General features: G+C 52.9%; 3 protein-coding genes across 3 annotated transcripts in view; 1 reads left to right on the forward strand and 2 right to left on the reverse strand.

Annotated features, from left to right (window-relative positions):
- Nucleotides 1-4647: 4647 nt before the first annotated feature.
- ETV7 (ETS variant transcription factor 7) lies at nucleotides 4648-11380 on the reverse strand. Its single transcript, XM_058819533.1, has 6 exons — nucleotides 11302-11380; nucleotides 10147-10314; nucleotides 9167-9346; nucleotides 6945-7087; nucleotides 5873-5973; nucleotides 4648-5449 (listed from the first exon to the last, which is right to left on the reverse strand). The coding sequence occupies exons 1-6, from the start codon at nucleotides 11363-11365 to the stop codon at nucleotides 5335-5337; spliced, it is 771 nt and encodes a 256-aa protein (XP_058675516.1). The 5' UTR covers nucleotides 11366-11380; the 3' UTR covers nucleotides 4648-5334.
- Nucleotides 11381-12095: 715 nt separating this feature from the next.
- Nucleotides 12096-19704, reverse strand: LOC131567561 (adhesive plaque matrix protein-like). The gene is made up of 5 exons (XM_058819217.1): nucleotides 19475-19704; nucleotides 18382-18563; nucleotides 17012-17266; nucleotides 15364-16946; nucleotides 12096-12221 (listed from the first exon to the last, which is right to left on the reverse strand). The coding sequence occupies exons 1-5, from the start codon at nucleotides 19702-19704 to the stop codon at nucleotides 12096-12098; spliced, it is 2376 nt and encodes a 791-aa protein (XP_058675200.1).
- Nucleotides 18389-20145, forward strand: part of KCTD20 (potassium channel tetramerization domain containing 20) — a 33107-nt gene continuing 31350 nt past the window's right edge. Inside the window, exon 1 of the mRNA XM_058819592.1 lies at nucleotides 18389-18416. The gene's annotated coding sequence lies outside the window, so the exon portion shown is untranslated. The remainder of the gene's footprint in view (nucleotides 18417-20145) is intronic.

The following is a 20145-nucleotide window of genomic DNA, read 5'->3' on the forward strand; positions in this document are numbered from 1 at the left end:
GGGCTGAAATATCCCTAAAAACTGCCCTGGGCACGGCTGGGCTGAAATATCCCTCAAACCCACCCTGGACATGGCTGGGCTGAAACATCCCTATAAACCACCCTGAGCACAGCTGGGCTGAAACATCCTAAAAACCATCCTGGGCCCAGCTGGGCTGAAACATCCCTAAAAACCATCCTGGGCACAGCTGGGCTGAAATATCCCTAAAAACTGCCCTGGGCACAGCTGGGCTGAAATATCCTATAAACCACCCTGGGCCCAGCTGGGCTGAAACATCCCTAAAAACTGCCCTGGGCACAGCTGGGCTGAAACATCCTAAAAACTGCCCTGGGCACGGCTGGGCTGAAATATCCCTAAAACCCACCCTGGACATGGCTGGGCTGAAACATCCTAAAAACCATCCTGGACCCAGCTGGGCTGAAACATCCCTAAAAACCATCCTGGGCACGGCTGGGCTGAAATATCCTATAAACCACCCTGGGCCCAGCTGGGCTGAAACATCCCTAAAAACTGCCCCTGAGCACAGCTGGGCTGAAATATCCCTAAAAACCACCCTGGGCACAGCTGGGCTGAAACATCCTAAAAACTGCCCTGGGCACGGCTGGGCTGAAATATCCCTCAAACCCACCCTGGACATGGCTGGGCTGAAACATCCCTATAAACCACCCTGAGCACAGCTGGGCTGAAACACCCCTGAAACACCCCTGAAACCTGCCCTGGGCTCCTTCAGACTGCCCATGCTTCCACCCTAAAACACGAACCAGCTCTTGCCCCAGATCCTGCCCACCCCCGTGGATCCCACTGAGCCTCACCCAGGGATGGGAAATCTCCCACCAGGCAGACCTGCCCAGCCCAACACCCACAAACTGCACCCAGACCGAGCAAATCTGACACCAAAGCCCCGTTTGGCCACCCCAATTCCCCCTCCCCTGGCTGTGGATCCTCCGGCAGGTGATTCCCGCTATTCCCCATCGCTGCTTTGCCATCTGATGGCAAAATTCCGCACTGCAGCTCGCAGGGATGGGGCGGCAGACACGCAGGCTTTGGAAAACCCCTGGGGAAGGTTTCCACCGGAGCAGCCCTGTTGTCAGCTGGAATTGATGTTCAGCTTTGTGTCTCCTGGATAAAAATTTCCTTTTCCTGATGCAGAGTTCAGCTTGCAATCAGGACTGGTTTATTTCTCTTTCTATAAACTCTCTGTGCTGTAATTTCCTGTGGCTGGGAGAGACCCAGACCATGTCCCTTCATTTCTCCTGAGCCCACAGGGCTGAATCAGAGTCTGGTATAGATCAGGAATTACCTGGCTGCATTTTCAGCATCCCCACCTATTGATAAATGGTGAGGAGCCTCCAGGCTGCTTCCCAGCTCTTGTCCACATCCTTCCACAAGCAGGTGGGTTCCAGGGGGTGAGGAGGAGTTCCACAATCTATTTTGTTCCATAAAACAAAAAGCCACATCCACTCTGGCCATGGGGTCGGTTTGGCCATCTCCAGTTTGGAGATCTTTCTTCTGGAGATTCCCCAAGGCTGAGTCCAAACACAATCCATGTTCATGATTGCACTGGGAATCAGAACTGATGTACGGCCTCTTCCAGACACAGCCAGAAGATGGGAGAGCCAAACTCCAGGAAAAATCTTCACCTGAAATGTGATTCAGGACCGAGACCTTTACCCAAGCTCAGATCCCTCCTGGGATTTGGGACATGTTCAAACCTAATGGGAGAGAGGCACAAGAAAAAGATGCAGGAGGCTGAGACAAACCAAAATCCCATTACCAGAGTGGGGGCAAGAGATCTGCACCCAAACTTTTCATCCACTTTTCTTATCAGTGCTGGGAGAGAGGAGGAAGCTGTCAGGAAATGCTGCAGTGAGGGGGAGCACCAGTGCTGGGCTTGGCATCTGACCCTGGGGCAAAAGCAGAACCAAAGCCATGGGAGCACAGCAGGGGAGAAGCGGCTTCTGTGCCGGAAATTGCTTCAGAAAACAGGAAAAAACCAAGGGAGAGGAATAGGAATTCCCCACATGGAGCTGCAAGGGGCAGAGGGCAACAACAGGTTCAGAATTCAGGGCTCAAAGCACCTGAATTCCTTGGGAAGACACAGGCTGAGATTGGACATCAGGAAAACTCCTGTGCAGGAGGCTGGGACAACTTCAAATGGGTGTCTGGAGGGGCTGGGAATCACCTCCTTTGGGGGCTTCTGGGCTTGGCCAGACAAAGCCACAGGCAGCCTAACCTGGTGTAGGAGAACACTGTGTTTTATGGTGACCACAAAGATCCCTTCGAGCCAACAGCCAAACATGAGCCACCAACCAGCCACGAGCCACCAACCAGAAACCTGGGCACAAAAACACAGCAGCTGCAGATCTCATCCATGGTGGTGGTGTGGAGAGAAGAATCTGAACCATGGCAGGGTGTGGAGGGGAACACCTGGACCATGGCAGGGTGTTGAGGAGAACATCTGGAGCATGGCAGGGTGTAGAAGGGAACACCTAGAGCATGGTGGGGTGTTGGGATCACCTAGACCATGGCAGGGAGTTGGGGGGAACACCTGAGCCATGGTGCGATGTGGAAGGGAACACCTGGACCATGCCATGGCAGGATGTGGAAGAGAACACCTGGACCATGGTGGGGTGTGGAAGGGAACACCTGGACCATGGTGGGGTGTGGAAGAGAACACCTGGACCATGGCAGGATGTGGAAGAGAACACCTGGACCATGGTGGGGTGTGGAAGGGAACACCTGGACCATGGTGGGGTGTTCAGAGAAACACCTGGACCATGGTGGGGTGTGGAAGGGAACACCTGGACCATAGTGGGGTGTTCAGAGAAACACCTGGACCATGGTGGGGTGTGGAAGAGAACACCTGGACCATGGTGGGGTGTGGAAGGGAACACCTGGACCATGGTGGGCTGTTGAGGGCAGCCACTGCTCCCTGCCCCAGCCAACACATGGCCTCAGTGGAAACCTCTCAGCGCAGTTCTGCAGTTCCTCTGATCCAAGAGGGTGGTGGGCACCAGCCCCCAAAGCAAATCCTCTTTTCCTCCAGCCCTGGGTGTGGTTTTTGGTTTCCCCCAGCAGATGAGCAATGAGCAATGCCCTGCCCCAAACACCAGCAGGTGTGGGGTTGCTGAAGGGTGGCTGATGTTCTCCAGGAAATGAAGCCCTGGAAACCTCTGGGAAAGCCCACATGAGGCACCTGTCTGTGTTTCACAGCCCCTGAACCCCAGAAGTCACCAAGAGCTGTGTGCTGTCCCTCCCTACACCCCCACACCAAACTCCCTGGCATAAGCAAGGTTATTTCATTGTTTACTAACAGGGATGGGTTCCTGTTCCAGGAAAGCTGCAGGTTTACAGCCCTCCTGCTCTGTATGGCACAGGGAAAGGCAGGTATTGCTCCAGGAGGGACATGAAACCTTCCTAGGAGCTTTCCAACTCATTCCAACCCATCCCTGCAAAGGTGCCCTTGGATTGTCACCCCACAAAACCCGTCTGGAGCTGCTCAGGGAGGCACAGGGAGGGTTGAGGGCTTTTGGCAGCTTCCCAGCCAGGAAAGGAAATCCCCAGCCAAGCCCAGAGTGATCTTTGGTCATCATGGGAAAGCAGGAGAAGAGAGGTCACTCCACACACTCCCTGTGGGCACAGCACAAGAGCCAGGGCCACCAACTGTCACCTGCCCCAGCAAACCAAACACAGGTGGAGAAGGGATCTCAGGAGCCATCAGGGCTGGTTCTGTTGCAAGAAAGTGAAGGGGAAAGAGGAGATGAGGAAAAATGCACCCATGGGTGCCTATCCCAGGAGCAGCACAGGGCCTGGATGTTACAGCTCCCAAGGAAGGAGATCTGCTCTCCCACCAAAGCTGAAGGATTTCACCCCGAGAAAGAGTTGGTTTGTCTCTTCCTTGGGACAAAAAGCATCCTTTGGGGAGGGAAGGATGAGGTTTGGGTGCTTCACTGCCCCTCCCTGCTGTGGAGCATCCCCAGCTGCAGCTGGGTGGGTGCTGGGAACATTCAGCCCCTCTCTCAGCAGGGACTGTGCCTCCCTTCCCTCCCTTCCCAGCCAGGATCTCCCCCAGGCTGTGCCCTCACACTCATTTCCCCACTGGAGCTCCTCATTTCCTCCTCCTCCATCACTCAGATTCTCAAGCCCCTCTGTTCTGACACCGAGCCGGTGATTTTTTCTGGAAGTGAAATATTTCCAGAGATGTTGCCCTGCTGAAGCTTTGCCATCCAGCCACCACCCATCCCACCACTGTCTCTTACTGGCTACTGCCCACACAGCATCTCAGGCTGCAGGTGTGCAGTAGTTCTGCAGGACCAAGACCAGTTACAGCCAAAGGAATTGTACTTTCAGGTTGGCAGTAAACAGTTTTGGTGGAAACCTCATGGTGCAACCACATGTTTTGTGCTATGCTCACCCTGCTGAGCAGCTCAGACTGGTGGCCTCTGCCTTAGCAGCTGCCAAAAGATGTTGGGGAGGAGATGTGGGTGCCCACAGGAGCTGGTTTTACACGAGGAAAGCTTGGATTTCCCGATTTCAGACCTTCAGCAAGAAGTGAGATTTTCACCCTTACAGTCACAGCATTTTATTTCCTCTATGGAAAGCAAAGTGAAAATAGTAGTGGGTATTTTCTGTTTTCACACACTCACATACAGACACTCTGTTCACTTCAGGTATTCCTGCTTCAAACTCAAAACAAATAATCACATATCTGACCATGGGTGGGGTCATATTTGTTACTGGCTTTGTTTCTTGTCACATTATTTAATCACAAAATTAATTACAGAAGTCGTTACCTGGAGAGAAAGGAGTTAAAGTGAATACCAGCTATGGGCAACCATGGAGCTGCAGCCAGGCCTGATCCAGGCAGGTGTTTCAGCCCAATCCTGACCTCAGTCCCAGGAGCAGCCTCACAGGAGCAGAGATTGCAGCATGCACCAAGTTTGCAATGTGCCCTCACTCACAGCTGGCACAGCTCCCACTGCCCAAACTCCTGCTCTGCTCATCTCCCTGGGAGAACAGAGGGATCCTTTCCACAGGTTTGGACCTTAAAGACAAGCATCAAAATTTCACAGCAAAAATATCACATTTCCTTCCAAAGAGCAGGAGAGGAGCCAGCAGAGGAGCAGCCCACACATCCCCCTGTGCTTTGGGCTGGGGGCACCTTCTGGGTGTTCTTTGCTAACAAAACCCCAGAGATGGCCCAGTTTGGCTCACATCAGGCTTTGAAATCCAGGCCAGCTCTGTGGCCTTCTGTGCAGGAGAGGCAGGAGACACCAACACTGCCAGCAAAGCACAAGGGTCCCTGTGATGCTCTCAAGTGAGGCCTCCAAAGATTTACTGTGCTGAAACCTCCACTGGGTCCTCCTTCAAATCTTCATGGTCCTCATTCTCCAGCTGCTCCAGTTTGCTGGATTTCTCATGCACAGCCTCCCCAGGAGTCTTCAAAAACCTGAAATAGATTTTTGTGGTGACTTTAAGGGCATGTCCAAACCCAGCCCCAAACCAGGCTGTAAATGCTGGAGCCTTTGCCCTCAACAAGGACAGGTTGGATGGGGCTTGGAGCAACTTGGGAGAGTGGAAGGTGCATGGCAGGGGTGGAATGAGATGAACTTTGAGGTTTCTTCCAACCCAAACCCTTCCATGAGTCTGTGATCAGCTGAGCTCTGGAGCTCAGAGGGGATTTGCCATCCCTGGGCTTTGCTGAGGATCCCAGGAAGCCCTGAGGTCCCAGCTGGCACAGGACAGAGCCTGGACAAACCCACTGGGGTGTGTGCAGGGGAGGATGCTGCTGGATGAAGCAGCTGCCAACATCTGGAGCTCATCGCCTTCCCGTGCCCCATCCATGCCATTTCCCTGCTCTGCTTCACCTCACCTGAACAACAGCTTCTGCCCTGGCTCCTTCTTGATGATGTTGAGTTTGTAGTAGTGTCTGAGAGCTCGTGACATCTTCTCATAGGTCATGTTCATCCGGTTCTGGAAGGAGAGAAGGATTGTGGGGTGTTGAGCAAAAAACCCAGAGCCACAAGTCTTGCTCTGGTTCTGTGTGCAGCAGGGCCACACATGGGACATTTGAGGAGGTTTGGGGCACTGTGGGTCTGTAGTGTGGGTCCCTACCCCAGACTGGCTTCATGGTTTCCTTTCCAAGAGGTGAGAAAGTCCCACTTTAACCACCAGGCTGGCATCTCCCACTAACCTGTCAGGAGCCAGGACATCCCTCTGGCTGTCCTGAGCAGCCCAGACCCTGCCAGGGGGCTCAGAGACCCTGGCACAGAGCCCAAAACACCTGTGGGTTTGATTATGACCCGTGGAGCAAATTACCAACCTTGTATGAAGATCTGCAAGCCACAACAGTTTAGGTAGAATAATAGTGAAGTTATCACAGGGTGGAAAAGTAGATTTTAGGGTTTCTGGTATGGGGGTTCAGGAGGCAAGATGGAGGGAACTGGGTGTGTCCAGCAAATCCCCTTCTTCTTCTTGGCCTCCATCTTCTGCTGTGATGTTGGCACTTACAGATTGGTTTAGAGTAGAAGCTCACTGTCTAACACAGGTGATAGGTATTGGAAAGTAATTGTAAATATTGTACATGTAGTTTTTAGTATAAAGACATAACACTGCCCTGGGGGCAGGCAGAGTGCCTGGAACTGTCCTGCTGGACAGACCTGGGCAGGAGAAAACAATTTTACAGATAAGATACAATAAACAACCTTGAGACCGAGAACTGAGAGTTCTGACTCCTTCTTCAATCACTGGGCAGGGAAAAGAGACTTTCCAACTTTTCTCGGGGTCACTCTGACCTGCTAGAGATCCCGACATTAACCCTACGCCCCCCATGTCCCCCTCCCCAGGCCTGGGCCATGATCTCTAGGGAGCAGCTCATGAAAGGGACATGCAGGGATGCCAAACTCCTTCTCAGGGATGCCGAACTCCCTGTCAGGTGCACTCACCTTGTGGTTGCCCCAGAGCTGGGCCAGCCCGTTGGGGTTGACGACGCGGAACACCTTGGCCTCCCTGTCCTCCCACCTGATGTAGGGCTCGTAGCGGCGGTCGGCCAGCAGCTGGTACACGTACTCCCAGAGCAGCCTGCAGTCTGAGCAGGGGCAGCTGCTGGGCACAGAGCTGCCACCCTGCCAGCCTGCCCCAGCAGCACTATTGCACATTTAGAGCAACAATGTCCGAACCCAGGTGTGGAACTCAGTGCATCCCTCTGGGTGTCCAGAGTTCCCCAGGACCCCGCTGGAGGCTCAGAGCACACAGCCCAGAGCACCTGGGGATTTGATTGTGACCCCTGGAGCAAGTTGCCAGCTTTGTATGAGGACCTGAAAGTCACTGAACTTTAAACAGTATAATAATAAAATGATCACAGGGTGAAAATGTAGATTTTAGGATTTTTGGTATGGGGGTTATGGGGACAAGATGGAGGAACTTGGGCGTGTCCAGCCTTTCTTCTTCTTCTTCTTCTTGTTCTCCATTTCCTGCAGTGATGGTGGCACTTTGGCATTGGTTTAGAGGAGAAGTGCACTGTCTAACATAGGTGATGGGTATTGGGAATTAAGTGTAAATATGTTATATGTAGTTTGTAGTATAAAAAGACAACACAGAGTGCCTGTGGCTGCCCTGCTGAGCAGATCTCGGCTGGGCAGAAAGAAAATTTTATAGATAAGAATTAACAAACAACATCAAGACCGAAAACTGAAGAGCTCTGACTCGTTCTTTGGATGTGCGGGCCAAAACAGAGACATCCTGCACATCTCAGGGCAGCAATTAACAACCAGAAACCCGAGACCCAGGAAATCCCTCTGGCTGCCCTGGAGGGCTCCAGCCCCTGCCCAAGGGGCTCAGAGACCCTGGCACAGAGCCCAAGACCCCTGTGCCTTTGGTTTAGCCCTTGGAAAAAACAATTACCAAGCTTTATATGAAGAATTACAAGCCAAGAGAGTTTAAGTAGAATAATAGTTGGTCACAGGGTGTTGCCCTGATTTTTTAAGAATTTCAAAGCCTTCTGATGTTCACATTCTTATAGCAAACTTTCTCACATATTTTCTATAAATAACTTATTGATTTGCATTCTTTTATAGAAGAGAAATTTGATGGACTGTTGGTTTGTCCAGTGTCATTGGAGAGGTGGCACTGCCACCCTCCAATCCACTGTCTCTTTTAGAAAACTATAAATGTTAGAGCCAGGAAATAAACTTCCCTTTTCTTCTCACCTTGAGAGCAGCAGTGTGTGAGCTTGTGTTGTTTCATGTCCTATAGTGACATCAAGGTGAAAAATAGATTTTTGGGGTGTTTTAGCATGTGGGTTCAGGGGGCAAGATGGAGGAATCTGGGCATGTCCAGCCTTTCTCCTTCTTCTTCTTCTTGGCCTCCATCTTCTGGGTGATGTTGGCATTTTTGGATTGGTTTAAGGTAGAAGCTCACTGTCTAACATAGGTGATAGGTATTGGGAAGTTACTGTAAATAATGTACACATAGTTTTTAGTATAAAAAGATAACACCAGTATGCCTCAAGCTGACCTGCAAGACAGACCCTGGTGGGTCAGAGAAAGAATTTTATAGATCAGAAACAATAAACAACCTTGAGAAGGAGAATAGAAGAGGTCTGACTCCTTCAACTGCCAGGCTAGGAAAAGAGACTTTCTAATGCATCTTGGGGTCACTGTGACCTGCAGAGATTCTGAGATGACAATTGTCACTACAGTCACTGTCACTAAGACAATTGTCACTAAATAACATGCCACAGACACGCAGCTCTTCCAAGGTGAAAACAGAGTTTTTAATTGCTGACTCTAACATTTATAGATTGCTAAAAGTGACAGTGCCACCTCTCCAATGACACTGGACAAACCAACAGTTTGTAAATTTTTAGTCCTCCATAAAAAAATGCAAAACAGTAAGTTATTTATGTAAAGAGTGTGAGAATGTTATAAAAATGTAAACATCAGAAGGCTTAGAAAAACTTTAAAAATCAGGGCAACACAATAAATATGAGAAGAGCACAGAGCTCAGGCACAGGACTTTTACTGTGAGATCTCAGAGCAATTACAATTTTTCAGGTGGGGAAAATGAGGTGGAAAAGCACGGAGTGAGGGGAAAGGAGACAGATGGGCAGACAGGACAAAGCACCATCTCATTTCCCCAAGGAACAAGGCTATAAATTCATAATTACCTGCAATTTTCCCATCCACTGGGGCCGACAGGGTAGCAGGGAAGGAGCAGATGGCAGCTGGACTCTCTGAGCTGTGGTGGGAGAGGTTCAGTGGCTGCCTGTGGCTGTGGAACAGGGGCTGCTCTGCACAGCCCAGCCACGAGGAAACAGCTGGGGCAGCCTCAGCACTGCAGTCTGCACCTGCAAAAAAAAAACCCTAATAAAATAAACCCCTAATAATCACCCTGTGGTTCATTAGAGTCCCAGACTTTGCACAGCCCTGAAACAGGAGGGGAGGGACAGCCTGGGGTGGTTTTCAGGTGGGATCAGCCCACAGAGGAGGAGGATGCTGAGGAAAGCCTGGGATTTTCCAGAGGCTGGAGCAGCACAAAGTCCAGGGGGGTTAGAGGAGATGTCAGGTAGGGTAAGGGTCAGATGAAGAAAAACTGGTAGAGGAAAATGCCCCAGAGCAGAGGCACCCCCTGGTAAATTGTTGTGGGGATGCAATATGTTATTTACATTGCATAGGAACCAGTAAAGAGCCCAGGGAAGTGCCCCCGGATCCACCTCCACACACATCCACCTTCTGACACCAATCCAACCCACCCTAACTCCAACCTGGCCCCCTCAAGGACATGAAGAAGCCTCACTGCCCCCCACCAACCTCACCTGGGCCCTGTCCCCACCCCACCCCCTGACCCAGCATCTCTGTGTAAGCTCAGCCCAGCTCCTCAGCCCTTTCCATGCTGCAGGACTGATCTCCAGCAGGGCTGTGCCTCTGCCTGGCTTTGACCCTCCCTGACCCAAATCTCAACCTGCAGGCAGGTTTCTGAGGGAAGTCACAGCATTGCCAGTTTGCCACAGACCCCACAGCACTGTTCTGAGCTGCTGCATCACTACAAACTCCCCAGCTGGCCTGGGCTTTGCTGGGCCTGGGTGCCTCTCTCATGGGTGTGGGATGGTTTCAGCAGGCTGAGCTCCAAGCCCCAGGTGTGTGCAACCAGGCAGGTTCTGCCTGCTGGACACTGCTGCCCTCCCAGGGTATTTTTCCCCCATCATACCTTCCTCTGTGCTCCTGGCTTTCCTGAAGGGTGAGTTCAGCAAGGGGCTGCACACCAGAGCTCTTCTCTGAGTTTTAATGAACTGGAGGATTTCATACAGCACGTCCCCTGCAGGGAGGGAAACTCTGCTCAGATGCCTTTGAATAATGGTTTGAATTATGTTGCTGAGATTCTGAACTACAGAGTGTGGGTTATTCCCCATCCCAAAGTGTTGGAATGTTGGGGGACACAAGACAGAGCATGGACTTTGGACCTGGTTAACAAAAGAGATTTGATAACAGGATGCCTTGGCAAAAGCAAATGCAACTTTGAAAATTAGACCTGAAGAAAGAAAATCCCATTAAACTCTGCAAGCAGGAGATGTTGTTATTTGCATAAGTTTGTGTATGTGATTTTAACCTAATCATTGCAGGACACATTACTAGTCTCCCTGAAGTAGTACGTAAGTGTTTGTATCCCACAATAAAATGGGATTCTGATCACCAAGTTAGTCTCCCCGTCTCTCTCCATCACACCAAAGTATTTGCAGTTCAGATGGACCAGGGAAAGGAAGAGCTGTCCTCATCTCCAGCTCAAAACCTGCTCTGCTGGGACCCACTGAGCCCTCTCAGCAGAGCACTCCCTGTGCTGGGATGGTGCTCACAAACCCCTGGGTCCAACCTGAGCTGGGAGCTTGGTGTCTGAAATCCTCCTTGGTGAGGGTGCACAAGGCTTTGCTGTTCATTTCAAACTTAATACCCCATGGATATCTTATTTCAAGGTATCAAGTAACAAAGAGCCTTTCAGAGTAAACAACAGGATCAAACACCTATAGTGCTAGCGACACATTAGAGAAAATTAAATAGAAAATAAACTTTATCTGTTTTTTAAGTTACCCATTAACTTGACCATTGTAATATTTTTAAAGTTTCTGTGGCTTCCTGGAATGTGCACCATGTGTATTTTGCATGATGGAAAGACAATGAACAAGCAGAGACCTGAGCTCCTACTGCCCAGTGCTGCACTCCCTGGACTTCACTGGCTTTGATGCAGCCACAAGAGTGCCTGGATCCCCACCTTGTGCTGTGAAGGTGCTCACAAGCCCCTGGGTCTCACCTGAGCTGGGAGCTCGGTGTCTGAAGTCCTCCTTGGTGAGGATGCACAAGGCTTTGCCATTCATTTCAAACCTGCTCTGCTCAGTGGGCCGCAGGGAATATTCCCTCTCAGCCCATCGCAGCCAGTGGATCACATCATCCTTGCTCCACAGGGAGGGCTGGATTCCTGAAACCAGGAAAACACCTCTGTTCTCAAACTGCTGAGTGGCAGAGTTGGGCTTCTTCTCCATCACCAAACTTTCCCTCTGTATTAAGCACTCAAAAACACCACAAAGAGAGAAAATGAACCCTGAGGAAGCCTTGTCCCCCTTGCCAGCAGGGAATGGTCCCTGGGTGGGACACTGTGACCGTGTTCACAGGGGTTTTAGGATGAGGGAAGAGATGAGGATCTAGCTCCATGTTTCAGAAGGCTTGATTTATTATTTTATGATATATATTATATGAAAACTACACTAAAAGAACAGAAGAAAGGATTTCATCAGAAGGCTAGCTAATAATAGAATTAGAAGGAATGATAACAAACGCTTTATCTTGGACTCTCTGTCCGAGCCAGCTGACTGTGATTGGCCATTAATTAGAAACATCTAACATGGGCAAATCAAAGATCTACTTGTTGCACTCTACAGCAGCAGATAAATAATGTTTACATTTTGTTCCTGAGGCCTCTCAGCTTCTCAGGAGGAAAAATCCTAAGGAAAGGATTTTTCATAAAAGATGTCTGTGACACCATGGCTGTGCCCACCCTGTCCCATCCCCTGGCAACTCCCTTTTGGGCAGCACTGACTTGCTTAACCTCTACTCACTCAGCCTCCCTGGAAGTCTGAAGATCTGCCCGGTGCTGATGGGTGAGGGTCTGGCCTGGGATGAGGGTGGTACTGACACTGCCACCACAGGGCTGGAGGAGCTGATGGTCCCCTTGCCCTGGGGAAGAGATCAGATATATCAGTGGGGAGAAATTCTGGTCCTGCCTTTGCTTTGGAGGTGCCTCTATGTCCTGGATTGCCAAGCAGATTGTGTTTATTTGCCATCTGTATGGCAGCTGTCTTCTGTTCAGTGGGCAGTTTTCCTCATCTCTTCCACAATCACTTCTCCCTCCAAGGAGACATCTGCAGATAACAGCTATTGAATGTTCCTGCATGGCTGATAAGAACTGCAGCATCCCATTGGGAGATGTGAGCCCAGAGGGAGGAGCCAAGCATTCCTACCCGGATATAATCTGGAGATTCTGGAACACCAGCACAGCTTCTGCACTGGATTGCCCAGAGGAACAGCAGCTGCCTCTTCTTCCCCTGGATCTTCAGAGGCAGAGACTGCACCTTTCTCCAGGATCCCTGCTCCAGCAGAACCAGCCCTGACACTGCAGGAGGGCTGAGCCACAATTCCAATGGGACTGCTGCCAACACCCTGACCAACAGGCTGTCAGGCTGGGTTCTGACTCTGGCATTGTTGTTTTTCTAGTGTACTGCACTGTTTATTTTATCCTTTTTTTTTCCTTCCCTATTAAAGAACTGTTATTCCTGCTCCCATATCTTTGCCTGAGAGCCCCTTAATTTAAAATTTATAGCAATTTGGAGGGGAAGGTTTACATTTTCCATTTCAGGGGAGGTTCCTGCTTTCCTTAGCAGACACCTGGCTTTCCAAACCAAGACACTCCACCTGCTCCAGTATTTCCTAACTGGTTTCTCATAGCAGTGTGATGTGATGTGACATGTGATATTTTTGCATTAAGGATGAATGAAGTGACAAAACCTCTTAGGTTCTTAGAAGGTAAATGTAAATTTTATTAGACACTATTTATTCTTTTATAGATAGCTATGATAAAGTTGGACTTGATTGGTCTTTAATTAATACTCTTTATGCTATTGGTTAATTAGGAATACCACCCTTCTTGTAAATATTTTATAAGTAAATAATATGTTTAAAACACTAGTTGTAAAAATTAAGGATTGTTTTAATTCTTTCCCCAAGAATTCTTTCCCTCAAGAATTACTTTCTCAAACTTCCCAGAGTAATGCTTGGGAAAGTTTACCTGATTCTTTCTCTGACCAGACTTTCAGCAACCACAGATGTGATGTGTTGTCTACATCTCTTCCTCACACTTTTCCAGTCCCTGGTCACCAAGAGATCCTTTCTCCAGCTCTTTAGCAGAGGAACCTGCCCTCATTCAGGCTCTGGATGGGGATTGCCCATCCCCACTTCCCATGGCTGCAGGGGAGTGGGAGATGGAGCTGAGGCTGGCAGAGCCTGCAGTGCCTGTGCTCCTGCAGGACCCTCTGATGCTCAATGGATGCTCAAGGTTTTAGGGGACCACTTCAGTTCTTTAGAGCTGTTAAAATAAACCTGGCAGCAGTGTTTTGATTTTTGAAAACACCGTATGGAGAGGGATCTCTCAATCTCCCCAGGGATCATTTGGGCATAAGTGGGAATGGCCATCCCATGGTTTAGGGGGATGCAATCTCCTCTTGCTCACTCTCCATGGAGTTCTGGCCCCCTCAAGAATTACTTTTCCCTCTCAGCCAGGGTATGTGAACCAGAAGGGAGCTCAGATCCTGCTTCCAGCCACATCCAGATCTTGAAATATTACTGGCAGCCAGGCAGATAATGTTTCCCCTTAAAAACCTATTAATGTGGATCCCAGCGATTTCTCAGCTTCGCTCACTGGAAAATTAACAATTTTGCTGTCAAATGGTATTTTCTGAAGCAGTTACCAACTCTGAGCACTTCAGGCTTTTGCAGGTGATTTAGAGCAGCCACCCCCTGACTGTGTGTGCAGGCAGAGGAGTTGAGCCCTCTGAAAATGAGGGGTGAGGAGATGGGAGCTGGACACACCTTAAAGGCAAAGCTGAAGCTCCCAAAATCAGGACAAGAGGAGACAGGAGCAATACAGTGCATCAGTCCAGGGGGAAATGCTTCCCTGGGAGTTACACCAGGCTGTTGTGAGGATTGCTGAATCCTGAATTCTGAAATTCTTGAACATTTCAGAATTTTCCTTCTGAAAAAGAAGGACAATTTGGTGGTCACTGGATTGGATTTAAAAAGCAGGCAGCTACATGACACTGCATGAGGAGAACAGTGAGACTCCAGAATAAACTCTGAGCAGGCTTGGCAGCAACACAAACTGTCTTTCAGATTCACTCTAAGCAACAAGCTCTGGGGAAAATAAAAGTGAAAGAAATCAGCAGTGTATTTTGTCTAGAACTCTCTAAAAGTTATTTTAATTTTCTCCTATTGTTGTGACTCTTTTACAAACGAGATTTACAGTAAAACCAGAACAAATCTGGTATTTTTCTTGCTCCTAAATATTTATAGGCCTTGAGATACATTCTGAATTTTTATTGTGTTATACTAATTTTATGTTCTTGCTTTTATCCCTGCTTAGCTGCTTTCAGACTTTTCTGAGATTTTTTTTTTTGCTTCAAGAGGAAATACTGTCCTTGGGGGTGTTTGAGTGGGAAAGTGAGAAAAAGCAGGGTGGAAAGGAGCCCCCAGATGTGTGAGAGGAGCTTTTTGCTCAGAACCCAATGGGGGAACAGAGGCTCCTGGCTGCTCTGTGAGGCTGTTTGGAGGTGGGGTAGGGGCTCACCCTCCAGGGCATGAACTTCCAGCAAATTTTGTCCTGGTTTAGGGCAAATTTGTGAGAAATGAGCACCAAGAGCCAACAAATACAGCAGCCTTATTGCCACTTCTATAAATTGTGTACTCTGCCAGTTCTGGAGTGCAGTGTTAAACCTCTGCGGACAGATGCCAACAGTAATCCTGCTGAAACCTGACAAAGCAACAGTTTCAATTGTTTTCTGTACTCCACAAACATTGCTTCACCTTCACCCTCATTTTCAAAATTATATTCTTCATCATATATCAACTTTTTCGCAGCATCCAACACGATTTACCTCTACATTATTAGCTTTTTGTTGTTCTGCCAGTCTGAAGGCACAGAACATCATACCCAGCATAAACAGAACAACGAGCGAGGATTCAAGCATCATAACGAGCCCGAAGAGAGGAGGAGAAATCCCGAGAGGGGCCGGGAGGAGGGAGGACAGGGACCGGGGCCGGCTCCTACCTGCATGGCCGGCCCGGTGCGAGCGGAGCCCGCCGCGCTCCGCGCCCGTCCCCGCGCCGCGATCCCGGCCAAAAACGAAATCGAAACGAGCGGGAGCCCCGGGAGGCCGGAGAGCAACGGGGGCAGCGCCCGGGGCCGGGTCCTGCTCCCCCCGCCCCCGCCGGGGAACCGCGGCTCGGCTCGCTCCGCCCGGTACCGGTACCGGGAAACCTCCTGCTCCCGGGGCTCTGCTCCGTACCGGTACCGGGGAACCTCCTGATCCCGGGGCTCTGCTCCGTAACGGTACCGGGGAACCTCCTGATCCCGAGGCTCTGCTCCGTAACGGTACCGGTACCGGGGAACCTCCTGATCGCGGGGCTCTGCTCCGTACCGGTACCGGGGAACCTCCTGATCCCGAGGCTCTGCTCCGTACCGGTACCGGTACCGGGGAACCTCCTGCTCCCGGGGCTCTGCTCCGTACCGGTACCGGGGAACCTCCTGATCCCGAGGCTCTGCTCCGTACCGGTACCGGTACCGGGGAACCTCCTGATCCCGGGGCTCTGCTCCGTAACGGTACCGGTACCGGGGAACCTCCTGATCGCGGGGCTCTGCTCCGTACCGGTACCGGAGAACCTCCTGATCCCGGGGCTCTGCTCCGTAACGGTACCGGTACCGGGGAACCTCCTGATCCCGAGGCTCTGCTCCGTACCGGTACCGGTACCGGGAAACCTCCTGATCCCGGGGCTCTGCTCCGTACCGGTACCGGTACCGGGGAACCTCCTGATCCCGGGGCTCTGCTCCGTACCGGTACCGGTACCGGGGAACCTCCTGATCCCGGGGCTCTGCTCCGTACCGGTACCGGGGAACCTCCTGATCCCGGGGCTCTGCTCCGTACCGGTACCGGGGAACCTCCTGCTCCCGGGGCTCTGCTCCGTAACGGTACCGGTACCGGGGAACCTCCTGATCCCGGGGCTCTGCTCCGTAACGGTACCGGAGAACCTCCTGATCCCGGGGCTCTGCTCCGTACCGGTACCGGGGAACCTCCTGCTCCCGGGGCTCTGCTCCGTAACGGTACCGGTACCGGGGAACCTCCTGATCCCGGGGCTCTGCTCCGTAACGGTACCGGAGAACCTCCTGATCCCGGGGCTCTGCTCCGTACCGGTACCGGGGAACCTCCTGCTCCCGGGGCTCTGCTCCGTAACGGTACCGGTACCGGGGAACCTCCTGATCGCGGGGCTCTGCTCCGTACCGGTACCGGAGAACCTCCTGATCCCGGGGCTCTGCTCCGTAACGGTACCGGTACCGGGAAACCTCCTGATCCCGGGGCTCTGCTCCGTACCGGTACCGGTACCGGGAAACCTCCTGATCCCGGGGCTCTGCTCCGTACCGGTACCGGTACCGGGGAACCTCCTGATCCCGGGGCTCTGCTCCGTAACGGTACCGGTACCGGGGAACCTCCTGATCCCGGGGCTCTGCTCCGTAACGGTACCGGGGAACCTCCTGATCCCGGGGCTCTGCTCCGTACCGGTACCGGGGAACCTCCTGCTCCCGGGGCTCTGCTCCGTACCGGTACCGGTACCGGGGAACCTCCTGATCCCGGGGCTCTGCTCCGTAACGGTACCGGTACCGGGGAACCTCCTGATCGCGGGGCTCTGCTCCGTACCGGTACCGGGACAGCACCGGGGAACCTCCTGCTCCGCTGAGCCCCGATCCGCCCGGTACCGATAGCGGGGAACCTCCTGCTCCCGAGGCCCCGCGGCCCGCCCCGCTCCACCCGGTACCGGGACAGAACCGGGGAACCTCACGCTCCCGGGGCCCCGCGGGCGGACACGCATCTCCTCCTCCTCCTCCTCCTCTTCCTCCGGGAGGACGGAGCGATCCCGGGACACGCCGGGAGCAGCTCCAGGAGCGGGGCTCGTCCTTTCTCTCCCCCAGGGGGAAAGGGGGAAAACGGCGCAGCGGTCTCGGAGCAGCGGGAAGTGGGAGCGCACCGGGAGATGGGAGCGCACCGGGAGGTGCCCACCGACCCCGAGCACAGCCGGGGATGTGCGGGCACACAAGCTGTGGGGTTACACGGGTAACTGGGATGGGCTTTGAAGGGACTGTGAGGGACAAAAAGTACAGTTTTAGGAACGAAAGGGGTACTGAGAGGCGACTGGGAGCGACTGGGGGGGTAATGGGATGGACTGGGAGTGACAGGAATAGATACAGATTTGGAGGGCACTGGGAGGCGACTGGGATGGACTGGGAGTGACTGGAATAGATTTGGAGGGGATTGAATGGGATTTGGGAGGGATTGGACGCGACTGGGAAGGACTGCGAGGCACTTTTAGGGACAAAAAGGGCACTGGGAGTGGACTGTTAAGGCGCTGGGATAGACTGGGAGGTGCATGGGACTGGGAGGGACAAGAAGGGGCACTCGAAGGGCTCTGGAACCACCGGGGGCACCGGCATAGACTGGGATATACGGGGATGGACTGGAAGCGGACTGGGATAGACTTGGAGGGGGGTGGATGGGACTGGGAGGCGCTTTTAGGGACAAAATGGGGCTGTGGGAGGGGACTGGGATAGACCTAGAGGGCAGGGGATGGGATTGGGAGGCGCTTTTAGGGACAGAAAGGGGCTGTGGGAGGGGACTGGGATAGACTTAGAGGGCAGGGGATGGGACTGGGAGGCGCTTTTAGGGACAAAAAGGGGCTGTGGGAGGGGACTGGGATAGACTTAGAGGGCAGGGGATGGGATTGGGAGGCGCTTTTAGGGACAGAAAGGGGCTGTGGGAGGGGACTGGGATAGACTTAGAGGGCAGGGGATGGGATTGGGAGGCGCTTTTAGGGACAGAAAGGGGCTGTGGGAGGGAACTGGGAGGGAACTGGGCTGGACTGGGCGGGCTCCGCTCCCCGCGGGCACCGCCTCCTCGCGCCCCGCCCCCTCCTGCTCTCTCGTTTTCTATTGGTCAATTAGGGAAGCCAATCACGGAGCTGGTCCAATCAGGTGGCGGCGTGGGCGGCGGGCGGGGCTCAGAGGCGGGGCCCCGCCCACCGCCCGCCTGAGGGAGCGGCCGCGGCGGGGACGCGGTGAGTGAGGCCTCGAGGGGGGGGCGGCCGAGGACCCCGCGGGGCTTTGGGGGCTCCTTCCCGCTCTTCTTTGACCTTCGGGGGGTTTTCTCCGTGCTCTCCATGCTCTGAGGGCGGTTGCGGGCCTGGGGGCGCCCGCAGTGCGCTCTGTGTCCGGAAAAGGGGGTTGGGGGGGGAGCTTTCCTGGCCCGGCGGGCACAGAGGAGAGCGCGGGGCCGAGAGGGGCCTGAGGGTCACAGGAAACATGGGGAGAGGGCTAAGGGACTCGCTGGGGGTCACAGGAGGCTCCGTTGTTGTGAATGGGCTTTGGAGGGGGTTCGGGAGTATCTGGGGATCACAGGTGACGTGGATGAGGGTCTGGGGGGTGTGTGGCTGTCACAGGGGATGTGGGGCTGGGGGGGTGTCTGGGGGTCACAGAGGATATGCTGGAGGGGGCTGTGGTTGAGGGGGTGTCTAGGGGTCACAGGACATGTTGAAGGGGGCTGTGGTTGAGGGGGTGTCTGGGGATCACAGGATATGCTGGAGTGGGCTGAGGAGGTGTCTGGCGGTCACAGCAGACTCTGTTGTTGTGAATGTGCTTTGGGAGGGCTTTGGGGGCTGCTCCGCTGTTTGGGGACACAGCATTGTGTGCACTGATGGGAGCCATCTGTGAGGATGGGGGTGCTGCCACCTTTGTAGTGTTTACTTACAAAGGGGGTCTTTGGGGCTTTCCTACACTCTGTGTTTGGTGGGAGGCTGGGGCTGTTATACCTAGGTTGGCACTGCATCGTCGTGTTCGCATTTTCCTGGGCTGTGTGCGAGGCTGGGGCTGTGCCCAGTGCCCTGTGCTGTGCCCACCACCCCAGAATGGAACCAGCCTCCCCTTGGGGTGCTGGCTGGACACACCACCCTCCTACACGTGTTCTGGGGCTGGTGCAGTGTTGTTCTTAAACATGTTTTTAGGCTGGAGTTAACCTTCCTTTTCATCCCTCCTTTCTGGCCCCACTGTGCTTTGAAAGGAGCAGGAATTTCTAAGGGATTTTCCCCTAAATGGGTGAGTGGGTGAGACCTCATCCCACCTCTGCTCATAGGCACGTTTTTGTGTCAGCTGTGATCCTGCCTGTCTCTGCTCTGCCATCTCAGTGACCTGAGGCTCTTCAGGGAAGGGATATAATAATGCAAAGTCTTGGGTATGAGGTTTAATAAGACCAAGGTCCAGGTGCTGCATCAGGGTCAGGTCAACCTCCAGTGTCAATCCAGGCTGGGAATGAAGGGCTGGAGAACAGCCCAGGGAGAAGGACTTGGGCATGAGTTGCTTGGACGTGCCCTGGTCAGGTGTGTTGGACCCAGAGCCCCCAGAGCCCTGTGTGAGCAGCAGGGAAGGGGGGATTTCTCCCCTTCTGCCCTGCTCAGGTGAGACCCCACATGCAGAGCTGGTCCAGCACAGGAAGGACATGAAGCTGTTGGAGGAGACCACTGAGGCGATCAGAGGGATGGAGCAGCTCTGCTGTGAGGAAAGGCTGAGATTTGGGGTTGTTCAAGCTGGAAAAGAGAAGGTTTGGGGTGACTGTAGTGTGGCCTTCCAGGAGCTGAAAGAAAACTGCAGAAAGATGGAGAGAAACTGTTTACAAGGGCCTGGAGTGAATGGACAAGGGGGAAGGGCTTCACCCTGACAGTAGATTTAGATGGGATATTGGGAAAAAATTCTTCCCTGTGAGGGTGCTGAGGCCCTGGCACAGGGTGCCTGGAG

This window comes from Ammospiza caudacuta, chromosome 24, assembly GCF_027887145.1.
Source record: "Ammospiza caudacuta isolate bAmmCau1 chromosome 24, bAmmCau1.pri, whole genome shotgun sequence".
Taxonomy (NCBI): Eukaryota; Metazoa; Chordata; class Aves; order Passeriformes; family Passerellidae; genus Ammospiza; species Ammospiza caudacuta.

Excerpts from the sequence above, each read along its gene's own strand:
- ETV7 (XM_058819533.1), bottom strand. The coding sequence starts at position 11,365 with ATGAATGGCAAAGCCTTGTGCATCCTCACCAAGGAGGACTTCAGACAC. Across the intron at positions 10,315-11,301 it reads ACACCGAGCTCCCAGCTCAG|GGGACGTGCTGTATGAAATC; the intron begins GTGAGACCCAGG and ends CCCTCCCTGCAG. Across the intron at positions 9,347-10,146 it reads CAGCAGGCAGAACCTGCCTG|GTGCAGACTGCAGTGCTGAG; the intron begins GTTGCACACACC and ends TTTTTTTTGCAG.
- LOC131567561 (XM_058819217.1), bottom strand. The coding sequence starts at position 19,704 with ATGCCCAAGTCCTTCTCCCTGGGCTGTTCTCCAGCCCTTCATTCCCAG. Across the intron at positions 17,267-18,381 it reads GCCGCTCCCTCAGGCGGGCG|AAAGGACGAGCCCCGCTCCT; the intron begins GTGGGCGGGGCC and ends CCTGGGGGAGAG. Across the intron at positions 12,222-15,363 it reads GCACCGGGCCGGCCATGCAG|GGCAAGGGGACCATCAGCTC; the intron begins GTAGGAGCCGGC and ends TCTCTTCCCCAG.